This window comes from Larus michahellis, chromosome 1, assembly GCF_964199755.1.
Source record: "Larus michahellis chromosome 1, bLarMic1.1, whole genome shotgun sequence".
Taxonomy (NCBI): Eukaryota; Metazoa; Chordata; class Aves; order Charadriiformes; family Laridae; genus Larus; species Larus michahellis.
Genome location: NC_133896.1, coordinates 48,875,405 through 48,899,221, shown reverse-complemented (window position 1 = coordinate 48,899,221; position 23,817 = coordinate 48,875,405). Strand labels below are relative to the sequence as shown.

Genomic DNA, 23,817 nt, shown 5'->3' with positions numbered 1-23,817 from the left:
GTTTATTTCTTACAGTAATAGATATGTTCAATATGAGTATTTCAGGCTATAACTGCTAGTGGTTTCTATTTCTGTTAGGAAAGTGGGCAGAAGGAAGAAAAAAAGAAAAGGAAAGCACCTTCATTGAAAAATGGGAAAGTAAGAAAGGTTACTGAAGAAAAACTGTTGGAATTCTGTTATAGTATGAGATAGTAAGATGTGTTGCCTGTACAAGCAAGGGACTCAATTTGTTGACTAAAACGCCCCCTTCCCCTCCTACATTCCTGTATTTCTCTACATTACTGAAAGGCTACATTAATTTTAATCTCACTCTTCTGCTTAGAAATGGGCACAACTTCCCCGAGGGTGATATATACACTGTATGATTCAGGATTGAGTGAGATAAAAGTTGAGTGAAAAATACAACTTTTAAATAATAATATGGGGGATTTGCTGTTACACATAGTATTTTAGAACTTTTTCACATAACAGTACATAATTCATGAAAATATGTTCCTTTGAGTGATTCATGATTGCAACAGGAGGGACAGAAAATAGTCTTTCATCAAGGTGAGATCAAAATTGGACAGCAACCTTGAAATCAAAGGAAAGAGACAATTTAGGAATAAATATATCCCAAAACTGAAGAACTGAACAGATGAAAATAATCTCAAAGCTTGCACTAAGATCAGAACCTTACTGTTTGGGGGAAAGAAAGTATTTCAGCTAAGAAGGACTGAGAACTTTGCTCTAAAGAAATTAATTTGCCTTTGGCTTGCTTCCCTGTGCCATGCAGAATCAAAGCTCTTTAAATACTATGCGCTTGAGCTTTCTTCCCTGATAAACTCACCCCTACTTTTAGTCACCGGATACTTGTACTCTCTCTATTTCACATTGACTAATAAGTCACAGTTCTCATCTTTCTTTGCTTTTAAAATTGAAGCCTTTACCTGTCCTACAGAAGTGGCTTCCTTCCCAGAAATGGGAGAGGCTATTTTGTATGTGCCTCACAACAGAGATTTTCTCACTCAAACAATAGATTTCTTAGTAATGCATTGAAAGTTAGGTGGGACTCTCCTGTGCTGTGCTCTCTCTGTGAGGTTCTATGACACTGAAGCATGGGGAGCCCCTTTGCAAGTTTCTGAATGAAGGATAGAGACAAGGCAAGGCCCCAGTGTTTCTTTTCCAGCTGAAAGGAAATTCAGGATGATCAACAAGAAAAGACATAACAGGTCCTATCACAGGTTGCTTTCTTTTGGGTAGTATGGAATAGGCAGAGTCCAAAAAGTCTTTTCATTTTATCTTGTAAACTTCTTTCCAGAGCAGGATTTTCCTCCATTACTGATAGCCTTCTTAAAATTCATCAAGTGAAGGTCATCCATCATAGCAGTTGAAAGGAATGTTACTTTGCATATGGATGGACCCCCCTGTGAGAACCCTTTTTTCCTAGATGTTCAGCCAAAACCTTTTTTTTGCTTACATTCCTGTTACCATGTACCACCCGAAAGAAAACTAAGCATTCGCAATTCCCCTAAACCCAGGAGAAATCAGAGTGGCCAGTGCTGTACAAATCACGCAGCTTTTATAGACATGCATGTCAGTCTTGCAAGTTATCTTTTAGATACTGAATATTATTGACGTCCCTCAAGTTTTAAACAGAATACACCAATGATTTCTTGATCGTGGTTATGACTTTCCTCCTTACAACTCTGTTATTGTAAAGATGTGAACTACACAAGTGGCTCTATGTGTAAACCCCGGTATTTATGCAAGGTCATAGGTTAGTTTTTATTATGCATAGCTTAAATGATGAGCAATACCACAGAGACCCAGATAAACAGCAGGCCTTCATTAGATCTGGCCTGTGTACAGTAACTCTTTAGGGCCTGATTTAAGGCCTTCATTTCCTTTTAGAAAATTCTGAATCCTGTCTTTAGACTTCTGAAATAGTGGAGAAAAAATGAAATAGCATTTTCTGTTGTTACTGTCTTCAATTTAAGATTTTAAAATTCAGTTATGTGCAAATACAAACCATTGTTTAACACATTTTTAGACTCATTGGAGAAATACAAACTTTTTCATGGTTGTGTGTCCAACTGATTTTCAGCAGATCCGGGAGACTGACTGGTTCCAGGATTTCAGATGTGCCTGGTGTCTTGCTCCTGTTGATTTCAATTGGAATTGGGCACCTGTACATCTTAAGGAATTAAACTAAAGTGCCTACATCAGTATGTCCTTTGCAGAATATTACCCATTGGGTACTGTAATCACTCATTCAATGTGTAACCACCAAAACAGAGGAAAGACCTAGAGGTAATTAGTGAGGGATTCCTCCCATTCATTCTATCTGGCTAAAATTAGGCGTCGCATCCCCAGACATCCTCCAAGTATGAATAATTCTCTTAGGATATCTATGGTGGTGGGTTGAATTTGTCTGGCTGCCAGGTGCCCATCCAGCTGCCTTCTCACTCCCCCTCCTCAGAGAGACAGGGGGAGAAATTAAGATTAAAAACTTCTGAGTCGATATAAAGGCAGTTTAATGAAGAAAAGCAATGGTTATGCACAGAAGCAAAACAAAGCAAAAAGATTTATTCTCTACTTCCCATCAGCAGGTGATGTCCAAACAATTCCTGGGAAGTAAGGCCCCAGTACATGTGGCGTTGCTTCAGAAGACAAATGCCTTAATAACAAAGCCCGCTCCCCCAACCTCTCCTCCTTTCTCATAGCTTTTATTGCTGAGCCTGATGCCATATGGTATAGAATATGCCTTTGCTCAGTTTGGGTCAGTTGTCTGAGCTATGTGCCATTCCAACCTCTTGCCCATCCCTAGGCTACCAGCCTTGGGATTGGGAGGGGGGTTGGAGGTACAGCCCTGGTGCTGTGTGAGCACTGCTCAGCAGCAGCCAAAACACTGCTGTGTTATCAACACCATTCTAACTACAGATAGAAAGTACAGCAGTAAGAGATCTGCTATAGGGAAAGTTAACTCCATCCCAGTCAGACCCACTACACCTATCTTCCTCAAATAACTTTAGAAGTGCCCTAGGCACCTGTCTCAGGCTTAGCACCAAAATTTCAGCTTAATAAAGTTAATCAAGGGTGACTGTGTCCAAGTTCATGACTTCTTTTCTACTTCTCATTACTCTAGAAGTATTTTTCCTTGTGAACTATGTATGTTAAAAATGAAGTGTGTGTGTATATACACACACACTTCATTGGCTTGCAAAGATTTTTCTGAGAGCATTTTATCTAGATAACGGCTGTTGATATTTTTCCACTTGAAATCTGTCTATTTTTTTTCATAGATTTTAGACTAAATTTAAGGTTTGGAAAAGTTACTTAACAATGGAAATCAGAGGTTATCTAACACTGCCTGCTAACATCAGTAGATCCATTCCATTTCTTGCGTTCTTTTCATTGTGTTCAATATGCGTACACGGAAAACATTTTTTAATGCAAAGATTTTGCATGGGGAAAATACTTGTATCTGTGAATTACTTGGAAGAATTGTATTGAATTCTCATTCAAAGGTATGCATTGTCATGTATTAGACGGGTCAAATCTGAGCTATAAAATCTGCGGTTTCTGAGTTCCTAGATTGTGAGACATGGAAGACCTACCTAAAGCTTTGCATCCAAAGGCAAATTGTTACTGAAAAAAAATTAAGTAATATATCACTCAGAAATAAAATATGTACAGAGATGTTAGAGAGAACAGTATCAACTCTTTCACATATAATGGTAAAAAAAGGCAACGTAAAAGAAAAAACTTATCACAAAGGAAGAAATTCCAAGGTCCTAAAGGAGAAAGAGACTGCAAAGGAAGGTCACTGTAAGGTAGCATACAAGCATTGTGTTGGATTTATCTTCTGAAACTGACAGTTACAATAGTAAAAACATGAGCTGCTGTATTGCCCCTTTTCTTCACAGTAAGTTTCATTATTATTTTCAATGAATATTTATATCATGATAGGGTCCAGAGGTTCCAGTCAGAGGTCCAGAGGTTCCAGATTGTCCCAGCTGCTCTGCAAGCATGTACAAAGACAGATTTCCGTCTTTAAAACGGATACAATCAAGCCAGGCTATCAAAGGCATTCTTGTATAAGATTCTTGATGGTAAAACAGAAGGTTCAGAGTTTTTCACTCTTTGAAACTAAAACTTTGTTTGGATACTGTGTGAGGAAAACAAATTGTGGGAAGAGATTTCTATGTACATAAGCTACTAGTGCCCAATAAAATCATCTTGCAAATTTTTTATTACAGTGCTTGTTAAACATAACCAGCCCATTTTCCTTCAGGTAGGAAAAGATATGTTAGAAAAATAAGAAGTGAAAATATAGGGGCATCATGAAAATATTTTCATTAATAAGATAGGCTATCAGCGAGGCTGGGAAGCAAGGGAGTTATCCTAGCGCTGCATCAACAGCAAAACAAGGGAGGTGAATACAAGTTGGTCTGGGTCTGCGTACACAGAAGAGGTGAGCTGGAAAGTACCATCCACAAAATAATCAGAAACAAGCACTGTGAAAGCCTAATATTTGATCCTGCATTAGCTTGTTGGTTTTGAATCAAGCTGAAAATAGGATATTCAGGTGCCACACAAAGCTCAGAACTCGAGTCACACACAGACATTCACTTATATTAATGTGCGCGTACACACAAAGCATCTATGCTGTTGTCATAACACACACGAAGATGGGTCTTACTTGTGCAAGAACTCCCACTTGCCATTCTGGAGAGTTGAGAGAGGCTTACATTGCTGTTTCTATCTTTGTAGCGAGTGTCTGATTAAATAGGTGGATATGCAATGACTTTTCAGAATGTCATATACAATTTTACAAAACATATGAATTGATACAAGTAATGTAGAAGTCAGATAACTACATAGTTGATCAGAGAATTAAATTTACCATTTGAAGCTTTATGCCCAAATAGGAAATTTTCTGCTTTTTCAGAAAAGCTTTGGCTACAGCTCTTACATTCACTTGGCTGTTCATAACTGATCCCATATGCTTCTGTACAGAAGTCTTCACAAAAGGTAAACATTTCTGTGGATTAAAGAGTAGTCATGGAATATCTGAGTGATGTTTCAATTATTTTGTCATATAGCAAAAGCAAATACCACAAGACAAAAAGGAAGGATTTGAAATAGCATGTTAATCCCTATATTCTTGTACAATCCCAGAAGATCTTGTCTCACCCACTTAGCTATCTGAAATGTTATAAAGACTAAGTGTACTGGCTAAGACATTCTTAAGCACCAAAAACCAATACTGGGCATGCCATTAGTTACTACTACCTTAGCTGAACAGAGTAACTACATCTTTCCTCTTGACGCAGATTGATTGAGGTTCTCTAAGGAGTTGTCCTGGTCTGAAAACACCTAAATTTGTCCACCCAGGGATCACTGCTTAAGAGTAACTATCACGATGTTGGAAGTTCCTGTGAGAGAGGTGACAGCTGAAACTCTGTAGTGAGATTACATAGACCTTGCACAGTAGTCGCTTACTACCTTGATTTCCCTGGTCACTTCATTTTTTTCTCAGACTTAGTTTTGTGGCTTCTTCCAGAAAGAAGTAATGTGCATCATCCCCACAGACGTGGAGTACAAAACAAGGATACAGATATTTTAGAAAATTATCCCAAATTCCTAAATTGTACCCATGGCTATATACTTTTTCTGAACACTGACAAGTTAAATAACATGTGCATTTCTATCCCATTTAGAAATCATTTAAGATAAGAATCATTTCAGAGCCAATCAAAACGGAACCCAGAGTGTGGTTTGGTACGCAACTCAGAGCGGCGAGTGTTGTGGTTCTGCTCTGAGTCTGTTTTGAGTCATTTCTATCTTTATTCCTGTTTAGTGTTTATCTAATGCGTGGGACATTAATAATCCTTTGAAAAAGCTCCCAGGTCTCAGATCCTTTCATACTAGGCTACATAATCATGTTTCCTTTGGCTTGTTCTCCTTCTCCTGCCATGAGTTTTGGCCCTTTGGATGTATTCTGGCTTTGTTTCAACATCGCATCCAAACTCTCCTCTGGACCCCATTTGCTGATCAGGATGTCTTCTGGAACAGAGGTTATTGGAGTGCCAGCCTCCTCAAGCTAGCAATTTATATCTCAGCTCTCTTGCTTTAGTAGTTTCAGAATCAGCACCTTTGTTTTCATCTGAACCGAAATGGTGCAAAACAGTTGTACAAATTTAGCAGATTAATTCTTTGAATTGCTTATATGCAGAAATGCCTCACTCCCTACACAAATAGCCTTAAGTGTGAGACAGATAGCTCAATAAAATCTTTGAAACATGCACAACTGTAAAACCCTAATGAAATCTGTGCCTGAATCCTTAGCTGCACAACATATATCAAGCAGCTGAGTTAGCTAAGTACAACTTCACTGAATTTCTTTCTCTAGATTCCTCAATGCAATCTAATATCTTGTTATATGCTTAAAGATGTGGTGGACTGTCCACCAGTATCAGCATAGCTGTAGTTTTCAATGACTTGTGCTATTTTTTGTTTTGCTTTTTTTAAAGGAAAAATTAGTGTAGAAATGGTACTGCGGTAACTGTATATATTTCATAGCAGCACAGTCCCTATTGTGATATAACAAAAATCCAGCGACTGAAAATTTTCTTTGAATGCTATTTCTCAAGAATGATTTTGGCTCTGGCTTTCTTTACAGGAGATCTAAGCTTGAACAAGCTTCCAACTTCTGCTTTTCAGCTTCTACTCCCAACTTAGCTCTTACTAATAGAAGGCGAAATAGTAGCTGTGGATAAAATAGCTGCAGCTATTGATCCTGGCCATAGAGTTCAGACCACAAGTTGAAGAAAAAGTAGAAAGTACAAAAAACTTAATATGCAGGGGAAAAAAAGTTCTATTATTATTATTCCTTTTTTGATATTAGCGTTCCTTATTTTTAGAGTTGTGCAGCATTGCCTGTTGTTATGATGTAGAATGTCCCTCCCAGTGGCAGAAAATGCATCACACCCATGCTCCTGTCCCCATCACTTTCTTCTGTGCACCATATTAATGTCCTGGACCCGCCACTAAATGATTGATGTTACACTGACAGGACTTTTCTATATAGCATAACAGTCCACACTGTGAAGACCAACCTAAACTATTAGAAACTTCTCTAGTTTGGAGATACAGCAGCTTGTGGGTGCTACGTCTGTATCACTGCAGGTTACATGCATGTACTGGATGGGATCAAATCAGATTAAATGTCTTTGCACTATGCACTGTAGAAACGAGAGGAAGACTAGATCTGACAACAGACTTTGGGCTCGATGTCTGGTAAAAAAATATGTCTGCCTCTATACGGTTTTCTTTACAACCAAAGGAAGATGGACGGGCACTTCAGGAAGTTGTTTCGCAACATATGTGTGCTGATCCACCCTCAGGAAGTGATTCTTCTTCCACTGTCTGCACCAGGAGCGTAAGGAGACTAAGCTACTAAATAAGACCCTTAAATTTAGTGTCTGAAGTTAAGTAGAGTGAATCCTTTTTCTTCGTGTTTCTAACACTGTTTTGTTGCAGTTTGGATTCAAAGCAATCACGGTGCATTTAGAAAAAGCCAGGCTGGTGAAGTGGGCAAAAGCATGTTCAGCTCCAGCAGTGCCTGGTCTGCCTGGACTGCGTGAGGAAATGCTTGAGACCCTGAACCCTCCTTTACAGTGAGCTCTGGAAGTCCAACTGAGGCAGCCCCTTACCACAGGTCTGAGGGTTGACAAAGTTTATGGTAGATACTCTGTCATCTGAGTGATCTCCAACTTTGTCTGGCTACTTTGTATGCCTACTCTGTGGCTTGGATCAGCAGGAGCTCTTGTGGAAATCTTCATTCAATAGCTGGGACTAGTTTTCAGTCCTTTTGTGCTTTATAATAGTGCAAAGGCAAAAGCCCTGTCCTTATTTCTAAAACTGGCATATTTCTCTTTGAAATTTTATGTCTTGCAAAACTTCAGCACTGTTCCAAAGAAAAGCATCTGCTGTAGGCTAACTTAGATATTACAGAGCCTTCAAAGCAGAATGTTAGAAACAAAATCTGTAATTTCAAATACAGAGCTGGAATGAGGCTTTGACTTCATTCGTACTCATGGAAATACAGATTAGCTATCTCCATTTATATGGACTTCCTTCATTCTTAGATAACAGAATTAGCAAGTTAAATCTCTGTAGCAATGCTGTGCAGCATAAATGTTTTTACTCAGATAAAATCAGACATGACATAGATACACTTGCTTTTGAGACAAGAAGCTTTAGGGTGTTCTGTTGTCAAGGTGCTAAAAAGATTACTTCTCTTTCCAACACAAATTATAAGAACCTCAGAGTCTACCTATATTTTCCAAGGCAGAAACCACAGACATTACTTTCTAGAGAACCGGGTTCCAACTCTAGAGCTCTGTAACTTAAATATTAAAGGTTAGTCTGACTGAAATATGAATGGAAATTTATGCGTGTATGTGTATGCAAGACCCAGCAAAAACAAACAAACAAACAAATTATAAGGCTTAAAGGGTTAAAAGAATGTCCAGCATTGAAAATGAAGGACACTGTACCTGACAGCACTACTTCCAGAACACTGTTCCCAGAAGCAGAACTGAGGAATGTGTTGTTTATGCCAAAATCAAAGGTCCTGCGCCCTGATAATATTGCAGCACAGATGACGTCTTGGTGAAGACCCTTCATCGTACCACCAGCAGACAGGAAAGAAGGTTGTAGAATACAATATATACCATTCTTTTACATGTTAGCCATCATGAAATCACATTCCCAATGAGGAAAAGCAGGCAATGGGCAGCAACCCGGCCTAAGGTTCTTGGATGCCGTAGGATTCAAGACTCTGAGGAAAAAGACTGACCCATAATAGACAGTGACTCTTGAAGGAGATAGAAACCTGTCCAAAGGTTATTTTTCAGTGTTCGTCAAGAAGAACCCCAGAGGCACTAAAAGGACTTAGTAGCTTCTGTCCCTCATTTTCTGTGATGAATACAGGTGATCCTGGCCAGACCACTCGGGCACACACATTTAGGTGTGTGGGAGCATGTGGGTGTAAATAAGCAAGTAACTAAAATCTGAGAGAATGAATGTGAGTAGGTAAAATCAGTTCACTTCGAAATTTTGTAAACAAATATCACCTTCCACTTCCCCAAGATGTCCCTGGGTTTTATTACAGTAATTTCTCCATGCAACTTACTTAAGTAGCTCTTTAAAAGAAAATGACAATTTATCTGAGCTGCAGAATTTGCAGTCCAAGCAGATGTTGCATTAACATCCAATGGCTCACAGATCTATTTATTTTTAAGATAGAACAAGAGGAGAAAAGAAGACCTTAAATGCATAATTCAAGAAGAAACAAGTATGAGCCACTTTTGGAAAAGAAAACAAACCAAAAACCTCTACCATAATTAGGCATTTTCTTGTAAGCCTTTGGTAATTTTAAAACAGCTGCGGGGGAGACTAACTCCTTTTGATGGGTCAGTGTGTAGTACAACTGTTCCTTCAAGTTTATAAGGCCTCTTTTTAAGTTCTGAACTTTTGTATCTGTTTGTAAATATGGGTTTTTTTGCAATAAAAGAAGCACTGAAGCAGGATACACTTCAGACTCTCCTGTAGATTTGAATTATTATATGTGATATATCAACTTTGTTCCTAAAAGATGTAGACATAAAACAATAGACAAACCATCTGCCACTAGAATTACACCTCAGAGGTAAAATGTGGCAACTGGTGTCTTCCAGCCTTGCTCTTTACCTCTTTAAATCTATTTATTTTCTATATTTTATTATTTTGGATTGATTATGTGGGTTCATAATCCTCGTGTAGGTTACTCTTATCTACATTTCTATTCTGTTCCACCCCTACTGACTCCTAGCCCACAGATACTCTTTCAACATATTTTATTTTCACATCCCAGCCTCCTGAGCCATTTCTAATCTTAAAAACCTTTTCATTTTTCTCACCTGCTTTTCAGCCAATGGTGAGAGATAGATACCTAAAAAGCCCATCCAAAAATAAGCATCTGTGGTCAGTGTGTGAGACTGCTTTTCAGGTTTTGTCTCATTTTCTGCTGACTGTGAAAGTATGTAGTGTAGACTAGATGCCTAGCCTATGGATGACTAAAGTTACAAGTCTTTTCCCAGTTGTATTCTATCACTCATTGGTATGTTCAGATTTCTGTGCTCTTGACTTTTGTGACTTCCTGGTCTGAAATTACCTCTAAATTGGCCATCCACATTAAGCAATTTCATTTCTAAATGTAGTTACATTGGATAAATATGGGGGGGTGTGGGGGGGAAATGCAATCTTAGGAAAGATATTATTCTGCTTACAGCATGTTCTGTGGCTAATATTCTGCACTGGTACTCTCTAAATCTCTTCATTGATTCCAAAGACAGAGTAGGGTAACTATTAACCACATAGTTTGATGGCTAAAGGTAGGTGATGTGATTCCCTTTCAGTGTTTTCTTATGCCATGTATTATATCTGGCTTGGAAGGCTGATTATGATTCAAAGACTTGCAACTATTGGCAAAGAGAAATGTGCTTTCTTTATTTCTCTAAAATATTCTTCCTGCTTTGTGATTTTTCATAAAGTATCTCACTTAGGGTAGCAAAGGAAACATAAACCCACCCCCACTCCCAAACCCCTAAAAAACCTATGTAGAATAATACCATTAAGTGAAGTAGAATCATTTCTGTTTCAATTTTTTAGTAAAGTGTGTGTTGCCAAAAATAAACAAACATCTGGAAGACAACGGTCCATTCTGTACAGTATATATAGTCCAAGTAACATCTTTGTTTTGTTACAATCTTGCGTGATTTATCAAATATGTAGAAGATAGAAAGCTGCATGGATCAGATGACTGATAATGGAAAACAGATTTTTACCTTTAAGTTACTGGTTCAAGTCCAACCTACACACAGCAAGCAAATACTGCTCATGCTCCAGGTCTGGTATGTATTACACACATATCAGTGAACTCCTATCCTGTTACCAGTGTAAAAATGGCAACATCATTAAATTCACTGTAATAACTGGCATTTTTTATGACAGTCACAACTGCTACAGGAGACTGAATAGATAATACTAACTCACTGCTGGGAGCAGTTTCTCTAGAACCCAGATTTAGCACATTGGCAAGGAAACTACAGGGAGGTTTTCAACTGCACATTTCCAAAACTAGATAACGTCCTCTAATAAAAAAGACATAACAGTCTAAGAACAGAATTACTAGAATTGAATACCTCTGCTTTGGTACCCAACAGCTACAGCGATTAATCAACTAAGAACACCTGAGGAAGCATAAAGCAAACCACAAATTCCAAGCTAGTAAGTTACATAAAGTGTGTCATCAAATATTCAGAGAAGTGGCAGTCAGTGTAGATGACCCAAACACCATGACAAGTGAAAGGAACATTATCTTAGATCTGAAGCCTGTTTACAAACTGTATCTTGAAAATGCTCTTCTCCAGAATATTATTTTCAGTAGGACTGCCACAAAAAATGCATACAAAGCCATTAATAGGTCTCAAAACATCTGGATTTTGTTCTGAAGTTCAGGACAGGAACTCTTATCTGATTTTCACAAAACTGGTGAAGTAGTAAACCGCATGTGCAAGCACTTTAGTGCAGTACTACCCTGGGTCAATAAAAGTCTGGAATGTATCTCTCCCTCTAGGCTTCCTCCATTCAGAGAACATCTGTCCCATTTCCTTTGTTCCCAAAGTCTTCTTTTGATTTGTCCCCAAGTCCATTCCTGGTTAAGCTGTTTTACTGTCAGTGCTGCAGATGAGAACATTGTGTATTGGTCTGCACAAAGCAACAAGGTACATCCTTACTCTTACTTACACCAACAGGTTACTCCATCACAGTTCAGCTGAAGTTCATTTTGCTCACTTGATCACCACGCATTTTGCAAAGTTATGATCCTAGTAACTGTATCGGGGCATTTTTATCCATAAGCTCTACTTAGTAATAGTATCTACGGCTTACTGAAATACAACTAAAGAATATACAGAGAACCTGAAGTGTACTCAGTCAAAAACTCAGTCTGTGAGGTTCAGAGTGCTTCCTGGTTGTTCATTGCTTCCACATTCTCTGTCTTAAGTGAAACTAATTGATGCAAAATATTTGAACCTATGACCACTATGTAACTTAAGTCAAATTATTTCTGTGCAAAAAGTAAATTTTAGGTGATTATTTAGATGTTCTCAGGAGGTCTAGGATCATAATGTTTAATACCGCCTATGTTATATAGCTACACTGCAAAATCCGGAGAGACTATCTTCCAAAATTTTTGTTATATATATGTATACATATATGAATGTATATAGGTTTTTCACATAAATATATTTAAAATCTATCCTATCTAGGGTTAGTAAAACAAAAATAACTCTACTTGCTGAATGTTATATAGTTAAGCTATGAGATTCAAATGGGGATCACAATACAGCAAAAGCTTTGTTCGTGCTTGGGACCCAGATCTCAAGTGTGTTAGTTCCTTTAACTTGTATAGTCTACTTAGAAAGCCTAATTCAAAAAATACTAACCTCCTGTCCAGTCTGGATGCAATCTACTTTTACCTGTCTTTTACAACTAGAATTTATGAGCTCTGGTGTGAGTGATTTCAACAATCGGTTCTCCACAGGGACAGAACAGTCAGCAGTAGAGGGGGGCTCATCACAAAAATGTGAGCGGTTTGACTAGGTGAAAACTCAGGATTCAATAGTTTTATGGTGGTGTAGTGCTAGACGGCTGAAACGAATGGGGGAAAATCTTTACTAAAGCATAATTTTAGGCTTCTGTGCCTTCACTCTTGGGATAAAGACATTGTTACAAAATTCCTACTTTTGACTGTGCCTTAGATATAGGCTAAGGAGCGTTAAATGCAGCACAGGCATGCAGCACCCACAGAAGTGGATGTATTATCTAAATCTTAAACAGTACTTCAGATCTGCAAAGTCCTATAAGTACAGTAGTTAATTGTTGTGGATTTAAAAAAAAAGAAGTGCATTTTCGAAGGAGGCCCTGGGATGGTCAAACAATGATATCACACATGGGGAAATCAAAACACAGTGGTAAAGTAACTTGCAAAGGTCACACAACTAGAGTGGATTCTCAGTGTCTAGTGATTACAGTAAACCACTCTGTCTCTCTGCAAATGTAGGCCCCTCTCCAACAAGCCTGGCAAGTCTGCAATACTCTGTTTATGAGGGGTGATATGATGCAAGAAAATTGGTACATCTTCATTTTTATCCTGAAGTTGCCATATAGCAAAATGAACTGAATGCATCTTTAGATTACAGTTAACACAAGAAAATTCACCGGTTTGACTAATTATGTTGAGTGGAGAGGAAAAAATAAGGTTTCTTGTTCCATGAAAGGAACTCCCAAATTTTATAGGATTTTTCTAAATCAAGATTTTATCTAACTTTTTTTTAATTTATATCCTTAATTTTTTGTACTACATAGTGCGGCCACTGATCAATAAAGCTAACCAGAGTCTTCTGTTACTCAGATCCAGAAAAAAAATTGACAAAAACACTGCCAACGTATTTGCAAGTAGTATGTGAACTTAGACTTCAGAATTCTTAGATAATAAGATTGATAATAAGTATGTTAATATTTTTAAAACAGAGCCTGAACAGCTACTTTGGATTTGGATTTATGCTGGTAAAATTTACAATTTTATGGTCAAATGTCTTGCATCTTTTTCATATTTCACAGCAAATTTTCCTTTGTCACGAAGAATATATCAGTTTTTATCACAAATCTCACTTCGAATAAATGTGGAAAAATGCATTTTGTTATTACATGTTCTTGCTAATGAAGCATATGCAGTGTGCATGCATGTGTGCATACAAAAAAAACATTTAAAACACCAAGATGAAAAGTGAATGAGCATGTTGGAGTTTCATAACTTGTTTACACATCATCAGAATTCATTATAGCTGCCAAATAAAATGCAGCTCAACCACTAAACCTCAGAACATATATGACCTCTAGTGGGAGAATATGAATAAATGGAAGAGAAACAGCTGTCAGTGGAAGTAAACAGTAACATTTCCTGTTTCCTCTTAATTTCCCTAGACAGAGACTGGGACAGCACTACCTGCTATAATTCAAGAGAGTTATTCTTCTGCACCATTGACAGAAGAACCCGATGAGGAAGCATCAACTCCAAAATTAATTGATGGATCTTCAGCACAAGGGTCTGGGGTTCTTGGACCTCAAACTCAAGATGGTTAGTAAGAAAGAGCAATGAGTTTCACGTGTGTAGCTTTGCTTTGAGTAAGCCCACTTTGCTTGTTTATGAATGTCTGCCTCTCTTACTGCAGAGGAGGTACATAATTCCTGTACCTCTCTTACTGTAGAGATGTATAACATGCCTATCTTGAATGCTCTGAAGTCAGATAGGTGCCTAGTCAAAATTTTTCCGCACTATTTCACTATGAAAATGACTGATCACCAATGAAGATTTTTTTTCAAATAAAATTTTATTAACACTTAAACACAATTTAAAAATTTGCAAATGGTTGGCAAATGCTACCAGTACTTTTTTATTGACTTAGATTTCAATATCATTGCCAACTATCTTTATTTTATAATGCTTTGTTATATGATTTTTATAAATATGTTCATTCAAAATATAATTAAAATATTGAATAATTTTGGACCATGAAAACTAGAAAATATGAAACTTCAGGAAAGGAACTACTTAGAAATTTTGGGTGAAGCTGATTTGTCTTCGAACAAGCTATAGTGAGCTAAGAACTTTCTACATCTCACCAGGGAATTAAAATTCTAAGACATAATCTGTCTCTCTCCCATGCAAACATTCTGATGCTAATAACTGGCGTTTGTTAGCAGCTACTCTAAACTCTTGTAGCTGAAGATCACTAGAGTTATCCACTGCTGCGATGGGTCTTTTTGTTGTGTGGCTATCAACATACAACAACAGGAAAAGCCTACTTTTTACTATGCCTAACACTGTAACTGAGCACCATAGAAGAAAATGAAATGGGAAGAAAAAAAAAAAAAAAAGAGTTCATGCTTCCAAAACTGTGTGTTCTGTGAAGAGAAATTAATCATCCCTAGTCTTGTTTTTATACATATTACTAGTGAACCTTGACCAGGCAAAAAAGATACACTGATGTCAAAACAAATAAAAATGGAAATGAGAATTTCCCAGAAGAGTTCTGAAAAAACCCACACAATTTCCTTCAATTTTGAAAGCTGCAGGATGCTACTAAACATTTCACGTAAATATTACATATTAGGAATTCTGTATCTGTCAACATTTTTGAGCACTGAGTGCAAATCAACTAGTGCATCAACTGAAGATATTCATGGGAGGCTCAAGACTGTAACATATCAAATCAGACTTTTTTTGTGTCTTTATTCTTTTTTTCAGTAACATAGTTTCCTGTCAGATATTGTTGCTGTTCTTGGCTTGATACTGGATAGAAGACTACAAGGCTGAGGAACATCAAGCCAAGTTCATTTTTCTTGTTGATATCTTTTTGAATCCTTCCCATACCTCTGTCATTTTTCAGTCTACACCAGCCATGGGTGACAAATACCACTCCTCCAAGATCAAAAATAGGGCAGAAGGGGAAACTCTCTTCCTGTACAATGTCGCAATATTTTGAAAAATTGTCAGCCATCCTGAACTCTACATTCATTTAGGTTTGTATTTGCTGGAATGGTTCAAGGTGTGACCATTTATTTTTTCCTGCTGTCAGGCTTGCTCCCTGTAGCTAATTTAAGCTGTCCTGTGAAGGAAGTTAGGGAAAGTATAAAAAGAGTTCCATTTCTGCAGAAATGTTATTCCTGGATGTCCAAGTAGAGATTCTCAAATAAAAGAGTCTTGCCTGAAAAGACACACGTATATAGCCCAGTCTTCAGTTAGTTACTGCTGCCTGTTGGTAATTGACACATATTACGAAGGCAAATCTTCCACGTAGCCACAACTAATCTGGAGAAGAAACTCATCTGCAAGAAAAATATTTTCATACTCATTAATTATGCTACTATTTTATAAAGTAACCAGAACAATGAACCATCTGCTACAAGGAGGAAGAAAACACGAAACAGAAAAGGATTTCTCTGGGATTAAAAGCTGAGAAAAAAATATGCTGATTTATACCGGTAACCAAAGAAAAGATGTATCAAAAATTCAACACACATAGCAAGTAGCAACTTTTCCTACTGAAAATGACATTCAGACAAATCAGGTAGTGTCACAGTTCTTGCTAAATTTGAAAACAGTAGCATCCAAAGAAACTTCTGAATTTACAGTATTCATGCAGTTTTATGACTGAGAAGAATGGCTTAAGTTTTCATTTTCATGAACTTCTGGTGGTAACCAAATTTTTTGTTAACATGGTCTCCAAGTTACCTTAACTCAGACTGACAGAGAAACTTTTCATGATGCTGAATTTCTGAATCAGAAAACATAATTAAACCACATGTAAGGAAATTGAGGTTCTTCTCCATACCTCTGTAGGAAAATATTAATCTCTTTACAAATTATTCAGAATTGCTACTTATAGAATTAAACTTGGGAAATCTTAACGAGTTTCAGTCATCAACTCTTATTTCTCCATCTAGACGGAAGTGCACACTTGCCAGTTTAGGGGGAAATTGATCTTTGGTTGGCTGCTGTCACCTAGTATTCTATTGTTATAGTCTGAGAAATGCTGTATCAGAACAAGTTAAATGACCTTCTAATAGGCATAGGCAGAAAAAAAATAGTTTTAAGCAAAATTTAATCACTTTCTTGTTGCAATTATATGATGTAGTGATCAAAACAGGATGGGAGTGAACTTTAACATCAGCAAAATCTTATCATTATGTGCTTAGGCGAGCATTTCATTGTAGTAATTACAATTTTTGTACATTTTTTGGTAACAAACTATTTTCTTTTAATTTCTTTTATAGGCCTTCCCACCTGCCTTTTGTGTACGTGTCTCGGGACCACTGTCTACTGTGACGATCATGAGCTTGATGCTATTCCACCATTGCCTAAGAAAACCACATATTTCTACTCACGCTACAACAGAATCAGGAAGATTAACAGAAATGACTTTGCTAACTTAAGTATGGATAGAAGTATTGTTGCAATTAGCTTTAATTTCTATAATTTCTGACTCATACTAATTTAAGACATAGCAATTCACTTTATGTAATGTTTGATGACGGTAGGATTATACACATAATTGTACGTATGGAAAAGTGGTTTGCTGCTTTTGAATGTAAATACAGATTCTCTGTTAAATTTTCGAATCTGAAATAACAATGTTCATGTATCTTTTTGCTGTTACTTGTAACCATCTTTGAAAAGGTAGAAAAAAACCCCAAACCTCATGGAACATTTGTAGCATATTGGAAAGTACTGTTTTCCTAGACAAAACAAGTTCTCAGGTTGACATACTTTCAAATATTTGCAAAGTATATGTGTGAAAGGAATTTTACCTTTACGTTTTACCTTTAAAGTATATGTTCGTTGCTTTCCTCCAGAATTATCTAGGAAAACCTTCAGTAAATGAAAACTGCTAATCCAAAACCATTTGTGGCCTCAACCTGGCCAAAATTAGTGGTTTAGGGAGCTTATATTTTCACATTTCCTACTTGAGATTCTTCAAGATACCTAATTTTTCAGGAAGTATTAAGCCTACCCTGTTTAGGGATGGGAACTGCTATACACTCACCAGCCTGCATATCAAGACAAATTCTTTGGGTTTTGTTTTGGACCTAACTCTGCGTAAATAGTGCTTATTGATTTTATGAGGAGAAGTGTGGAATCAGTGCCAAAAGAGGTTACTGCAATAATTCAGGGGAATGCAAAGATCCATTTATGAAAGAAAACTGTAAGGGTTTGGCTTGCACAAACCAAGATGAAGGTTGGGAAGGAATACAATTAGTATGTAAAAAACACAAGGGAAATAAATACTAAGAAGAGAGAAAATTCATTTAGGCCAAAATAAAATAAAATAAAATAAAATAAAATAAAATAAAATAACAATGAATAATATTCTGGGTGGCAAATAGAAGTAAGCTACAGAAAAATACATTTAAAATTAATGCATATTAATGCACTGATATTTAGGCATTGCTCTCTTTTGCAATAAACAAGTTTAATTTTCTTTATTTGATTGGAAAAAAATGTTTGAGTGTATTTTATAAAAAAGACAATATATCAAATTTCTTACATATAGGAAAATGTTGGAAATAAAGAAATGTGGAACAAGGTGGTAGAGAATATGTTTACTTCCCTTTAAATGTTATTTTTCCAAAAGTTAACCATTTAACAGATTCCCAGAACATACATAAATTTTAAAAATATTAACTTCAAAATCTTTCACTGGAAGATGTATGAAGAATGACACAGACAATTCTAAACAGAATGAGAAGGAAATGTTGGTCCCCTTCCTTAGGAGAATTGTTCAAATACAGGTTATTGCATTATATACAGAGAGAGAGAGAGATGCCACATAGTGGGTCAGGAATAGACCCGATTCAAGACATTTCACCTGTAATTTTAATAACCTATTTGCCTTTTTCTTTTTTAAAACTTACAGGAAATACTTTCTTATATGCTTGTTGTATCTTATTTCTCTGACAGACAATTTGAAGAGGATTGATTTGACAGCAAACTTTATATCAGAGATCCATGAAGATGCTTTCCGGAGATTGCCCCAACTTGAGGAGCTGGTGCTCCGTGACAATAGGATAAGGCAACTCCCTGAGTTACCACCTACCTTAACATTCATTGATGTTAGTAAGAACAGGCTTGGTCGCAAAGGAATACGTAACGAGGCATTTAAAGTGAGTCTGGGTTTGATGGGAAAATCTTTACTTCCTCTCTCCAAAGGATGTGGTCAGAGGAGCAGCCTAAATGTCCATCTACAGTACTAAAAATATTAAGATTATAGGCACCATGACTGTCCTGGCTGCTGGGTAATCTATAAAGATGGAGCAAGATGTATAAGCACTATCAGCTGGACATGAGAACCCTTTTTATTCTTCTTTACAAAGATCCACACAAGACATGCAATGGCACACTATGTTTGTATCTATGCACCAACCACCCACATGACTAGCAAGACTCCAGAAATCTGCGTGATGTTCCCTTACAAGTAGTCAAGAGGGAAGGGCAAAACTGTGGATGCTGCTACTTCAAACTTACTCTGCTGTGTATCTACATGGGAACTTGCTAGAGTATTCATTAAATGTATATATTTCCTTTCCACCTTGAAAAGCGGGAAAGTTGGAACCTCTGAGTGATCGTCCTTCCTCAAGAATTTTGGTGGATAGAAGCATCTATGTACTGCTCTTAATTGCATGTGAAATCTGAAGTCATTATAGAATATAGGCTAGATTTATATGTTAGACCTAGCTCACATGCACTCTTCAATTGCATCTAAGAAGGAAATTGTAACCAGTCACCTCTGAATTCCTCCTTTGGAAGACAGGTTCTTAATGAAGCAACAAACAACAGTTACTGAACTAGATATTTTCTGCTAGACCAACATAAGGCAGGTGCTGGGAATAGGAATGACGGGCAAAAATCAGTCCCCCCAGTTGAGACTCTGGCCTAGCACCCTCCTGTTCTGCACTCACCTGATTTTAGCCACAAGAAGGAGTCTCAGCGTTTATCTTCCATGTTTACCAAGAACCTTCACCCAGATAATATCAGAGTTCTGTCAGTAAGGACACTGCACTCAAGGTACAATAGTAACATGTGTCTAAAAAGGGGGCAAAATGATAGTATTCTATGAGCCTTATTTATGTAGCCAAGTTTATATCTAACTATTGTTATAAATACCAGATGAAGCTGCTTCTTCCACTGAATCAAGGGAGAAAATGATTGAGCTTTTCAAATGGAATGATAAATTTATTTTTAGGTCAGGCATTTCTTATGCAGTCAGAATTTGCTTCAACACCAATACATTTCTGCAAAATTGAGTAAGCTTGTCACAAAAGCAAGAAAACAGACAGAATAGGAAGCCTTTCTGCATAATGACTGGGAGAGGCAGTATTTTCAGTTTAGAACAGTATGAAATTACATCTCTAATTATTAAGTCTCTAGGCATTTCAAAATTTTTTTTTCCTTCATTTTAATCCAAACACCTAATTTTTAACAACAACACTTGTGCCTGTGCAAACGAAGGTTCATGCCTGTCTTTGAATTTCTGATGTTTTCAACCGTATCATGCTGAAACAAAATGCGTTCGTATCCAGCGGTTCTCATTGCAGTGATAAATTTCAAAGTTACTTGCTAGACACTTTCAAAAATGTGTATAATTTTCTCATGAATTTTTCCTTCATCCTCTAGGATCTGCATGAACTGCAGCATCTTTACATCACTGACAATAACTTGGATCACATTCCATTGCCGCTCCCTGAAAGCCTGCAAGCTCTTCATCTTCAGGTAGGCTACAAAAGTATCATGTTCAAATAGTAAGTAAAACTGGAAAGTGTAACTATTGTCTTGCTTTGTTTCTTCTCTTTATCCAAAAGTGTACTTCACTAAACAAAATATTGGAAACATACAATTAATCGGTGAATGCAGTATTTGAAAGAAGTAAAATTTAGCTCAGCTAAGCTTTAATTATTAGAATTTGTAATACCGTATTATTTCAAGCATAAAATCCTAGGTTTATTGTTAGTACGGATTAAAGTTAGTTTCACAGCCGTCAAGAGCAACAGTAGTCTAAGAGACTTCAAAGACAGAAACCCCTCACACTGCTCGTACAAATCTTCCAATAGGAATACTTTTAGATACCCACAGAAAGTTGCTATATCCGGCATATTTCATTGTCTTAATAAAGGTCATTCCCAACTGCAAACAGTTTTTCAGCCAAACTTTTCCATTTCACTATTTTGGAACATCCCATCCACAATCTTTCTGTAATATTTTTTTTTGTGTTTGCTTTTACCTAAACTATTGTTTCTGCATTCTTCTTTTTAACCTTTTCCATCTCTGCTTCTTTCCCTTTACTGCCCCTTGTACCAATGCCCAGTTTTGATGAATAGAAGATGTTTTTATGTATTACATAATGCAACAAAAAACCTTTGAATAAATAGCCTGATGGACCATACATAATCTGACCTCTATCTATCAATAAATAAATCTATAGAAATACTCTGCTTGCTAGACGATTATTTTTTTCACCTGCCCATGCCTGTAAATTAAATATTCAGTGCTATGTGCTACAGACCAAATCTAGTCAGCTGGATTTTTTCCACACCAACTTCTGACTAGCAAAGGAATGGAGAAGGGAAGAATTTTCAGACAGCCCTCATTTTAGCAGATGACCTTTTTAGTCTCAATTTCCAGACAATATTGTATTCTAGCAATTCATTGTTGAAAATGGTTCATTTCAAGAACAAAAGCTCAGTGAAGATAACGAATATAAGAGGAATTTAAATTAAAGGAATGAAACCTAAAGCATTAAATTTTCCCTGTATATATACAGATGTGGGCTAAGCTAATGTGAGAGGGCCTGGGGGAAAGAAATTTGTCACAGATCATATTGCAGATTTGTGCCTTTGCAGGTTGAGGCATATCAAGCTGTCAGGATGATAATTACGGTTCTATGATTTTTGGACTGGCCTATGCTGGTTCCAGTTTGGGTTAATAAGGCTCTATACTTGTGGATATGGAAATTAAAAATGCTCTGTACTTCTACCAGGCCCCTCCTGCAAAGCCCATCTCTGCTACATGATCTGAGTTACTCAGTTCTGAAGCTTTGTACTGGCCAAGAAATTTTCCCACTGCTTGGGAGATTTCTCTGTTGATGACTTTCAGCTACAATCTGGTCCCCTGGGTTCAAATAAGTATCTCTCCAGGCACTAAAAATACATCCATAAATTGTTCTTTTTCCTTCAAAGAGTAAAACATTGCTTTCAAGCAACTATTCTGATTTTTTTTTTTTTTTTTAGAACAACAACATTCAAGAGATGCACGAAGACACTTTCTGCAAAATGAAAGATTTTACTTATGTACGTAGGGCTCTTGAAGACATCAGACTGGATGGTAATCCCATCAACCTGAGCAAAACACCTTATGCATACATGTGTCTACCCCGTTTGCCTGTTGGTAACCTCATCTAAGCTTTGACAGAAGACAATACTGTCATACACTATAAGAATATTTAAAGACAAATTATTAACTCACTGCTACACTAAGCAAGATGCATTTTTTCAAATCTCAGTAGTTTGGGAAATATTTTTATTAATAATGAAATTGATTACTGAGATACAAAGAATAGTACAAAATGCTAAAACTCCATTATCTGCACCTGACTGTAAGCTGTATAGCAACAGCAAGAACAATATTTTACTACAAAAACTGTACTGAAGGCAATAAAAGATCAATGTAAATGCAAAATTTTATGCTGAATTATTCAGAACCAATGTATGAATTCTAAAGTTAAATAATTTTATATGTTAAAATCTACTATAACACAGTAAATAAAGAAATAAAAATGAAATATGTGTACACAATTGACTATTTATCCCCTTTTCATTTAATTAAATATTTTTCTCACAGAGACACATCCATTTTTCTGTTTCTTTCCTTAAATGTCCCTTCATTTTGGAAAAGTACTAGCAGTATTCCAAAGAGTATGTTTTCTTTCCTTGAAAAAATAATGAAAAGTACAGATTAAACTTGTATCAGATTACCCCCCAAAAGTACCTAAACTATTTATTTATACCTTTGCAGTAATAATTGGTCTTTGTAAGGCTGATGAGGCTCAAAGCTGTCTTCTGTATCTTTCTTTGATAACTTTGCCTGCCAGATTATGTGGCTAATAAAATTCTTGTGTAAAATAGCCTGTTTGAGAAATACTGAACTTTATTCTGCATAGGCAGTGGAAAAAGCCTCCCCTTGACATATTTCCACAGTCACAAAGTATTGCAGTTCTGTATGCTGAAGACCAGAATTTGGAGACCCAAGTCACAAATATCATTGTGGAGCTGTGGCTTAGGTTCCAATTATTTGAAATAATTTCACTGAGCTTTTCCGCTTTACTGCTTAAGAGCCTTACCGATTAAAGATTAGAAAATTCCCCTCCCTTTGGTTAGTTTGACCAACTCTCCTCCTTTTGTGGGGGAGCTTTAACATATTTTTCCAGGGAGAAATCCCCCAGAAAAGATCCACTAGATACAACATAGGTATGCTCATTCTGTTCTGCAGTGACAAGCAGCAAGTAACACCTGCACATCTTCAGTGATAAAGGTTTGATGAAAGACTTCAGCCAAAAAAATCCCCATAAAACATAACAAATCCTTCCTCTTACACAAGTCAATATTTGTTTAATATCAAAGCTCCCTTTCATCTAACTGAACATACATACTCATTTAAAATGTAAGTACAGCTGAGTTGCTAAACTTCTGTTGTGCCAGCAATGGAAACTCTGTTCACAGAGACCACATTCTTCACCCTCACCACCACTTTCTGGAAGAGAACACACTGGGAACATGGACAGCACGGTTGTGTACAACAGCCTCAGAGGGGCTAAAATCAGAGGTGAAGAAATACAGCAGGCTGCAATGACTGTGCCTTTATGCCCATACCTCGACCAATTTGACAGTCTTACTTGAAATCTAGATAGGCAAAAGAATTCCCAACCAAACATAACAGCTGGACCCTTCACTTCTGTTTAAAATAACTTTTCTTTGTTTCCAGATACTTATGCAGAACAAACTGTAGAACAGCAGCTATCTTCATTTTAGCATTTCCTTCCAATGATGTGAATGACAATATTTTTCTTCCGTCCTTCAGTTCTCTTTAATAGTAACTGAAAGGTCAATGAT

At 36.8% G+C, this 23,817-nt stretch overlaps 1 protein-coding gene across 1 annotated transcript in view; it reads left to right on the top strand.

Moving 5' to 3' along the window:
- The window catches only part of EPYC (epiphycan), a 30,630-nt gene extending 8,197 nt beyond the window's left edge, over positions 1 to 22,433 (top strand). Inside the window, exons 3-7 of the mRNA XM_074574871.1 lie at positions 14,080 to 14,233; positions 16,933 to 17,091; positions 18,617 to 18,819; positions 20,330 to 20,425; positions 21,940 to 22,433. Of these exons, the coding sequence (XP_074430972.1) occupies positions 14,080 to 14,233; positions 16,933 to 17,091; positions 18,617 to 18,819; positions 20,330 to 20,425; positions 21,940 to 22,110 (783 nt within the window). The 3' untranslated portion in view covers positions 22,111 to 22,433. The remainder of the gene's footprint in view (positions 1 to 14,079; positions 14,234 to 16,932; positions 17,092 to 18,616; positions 18,820 to 20,329; positions 20,426 to 21,939) is intronic.
- The last annotated feature ends 1,384 nt before the right edge of the window (positions 22,434 to 23,817 follow it).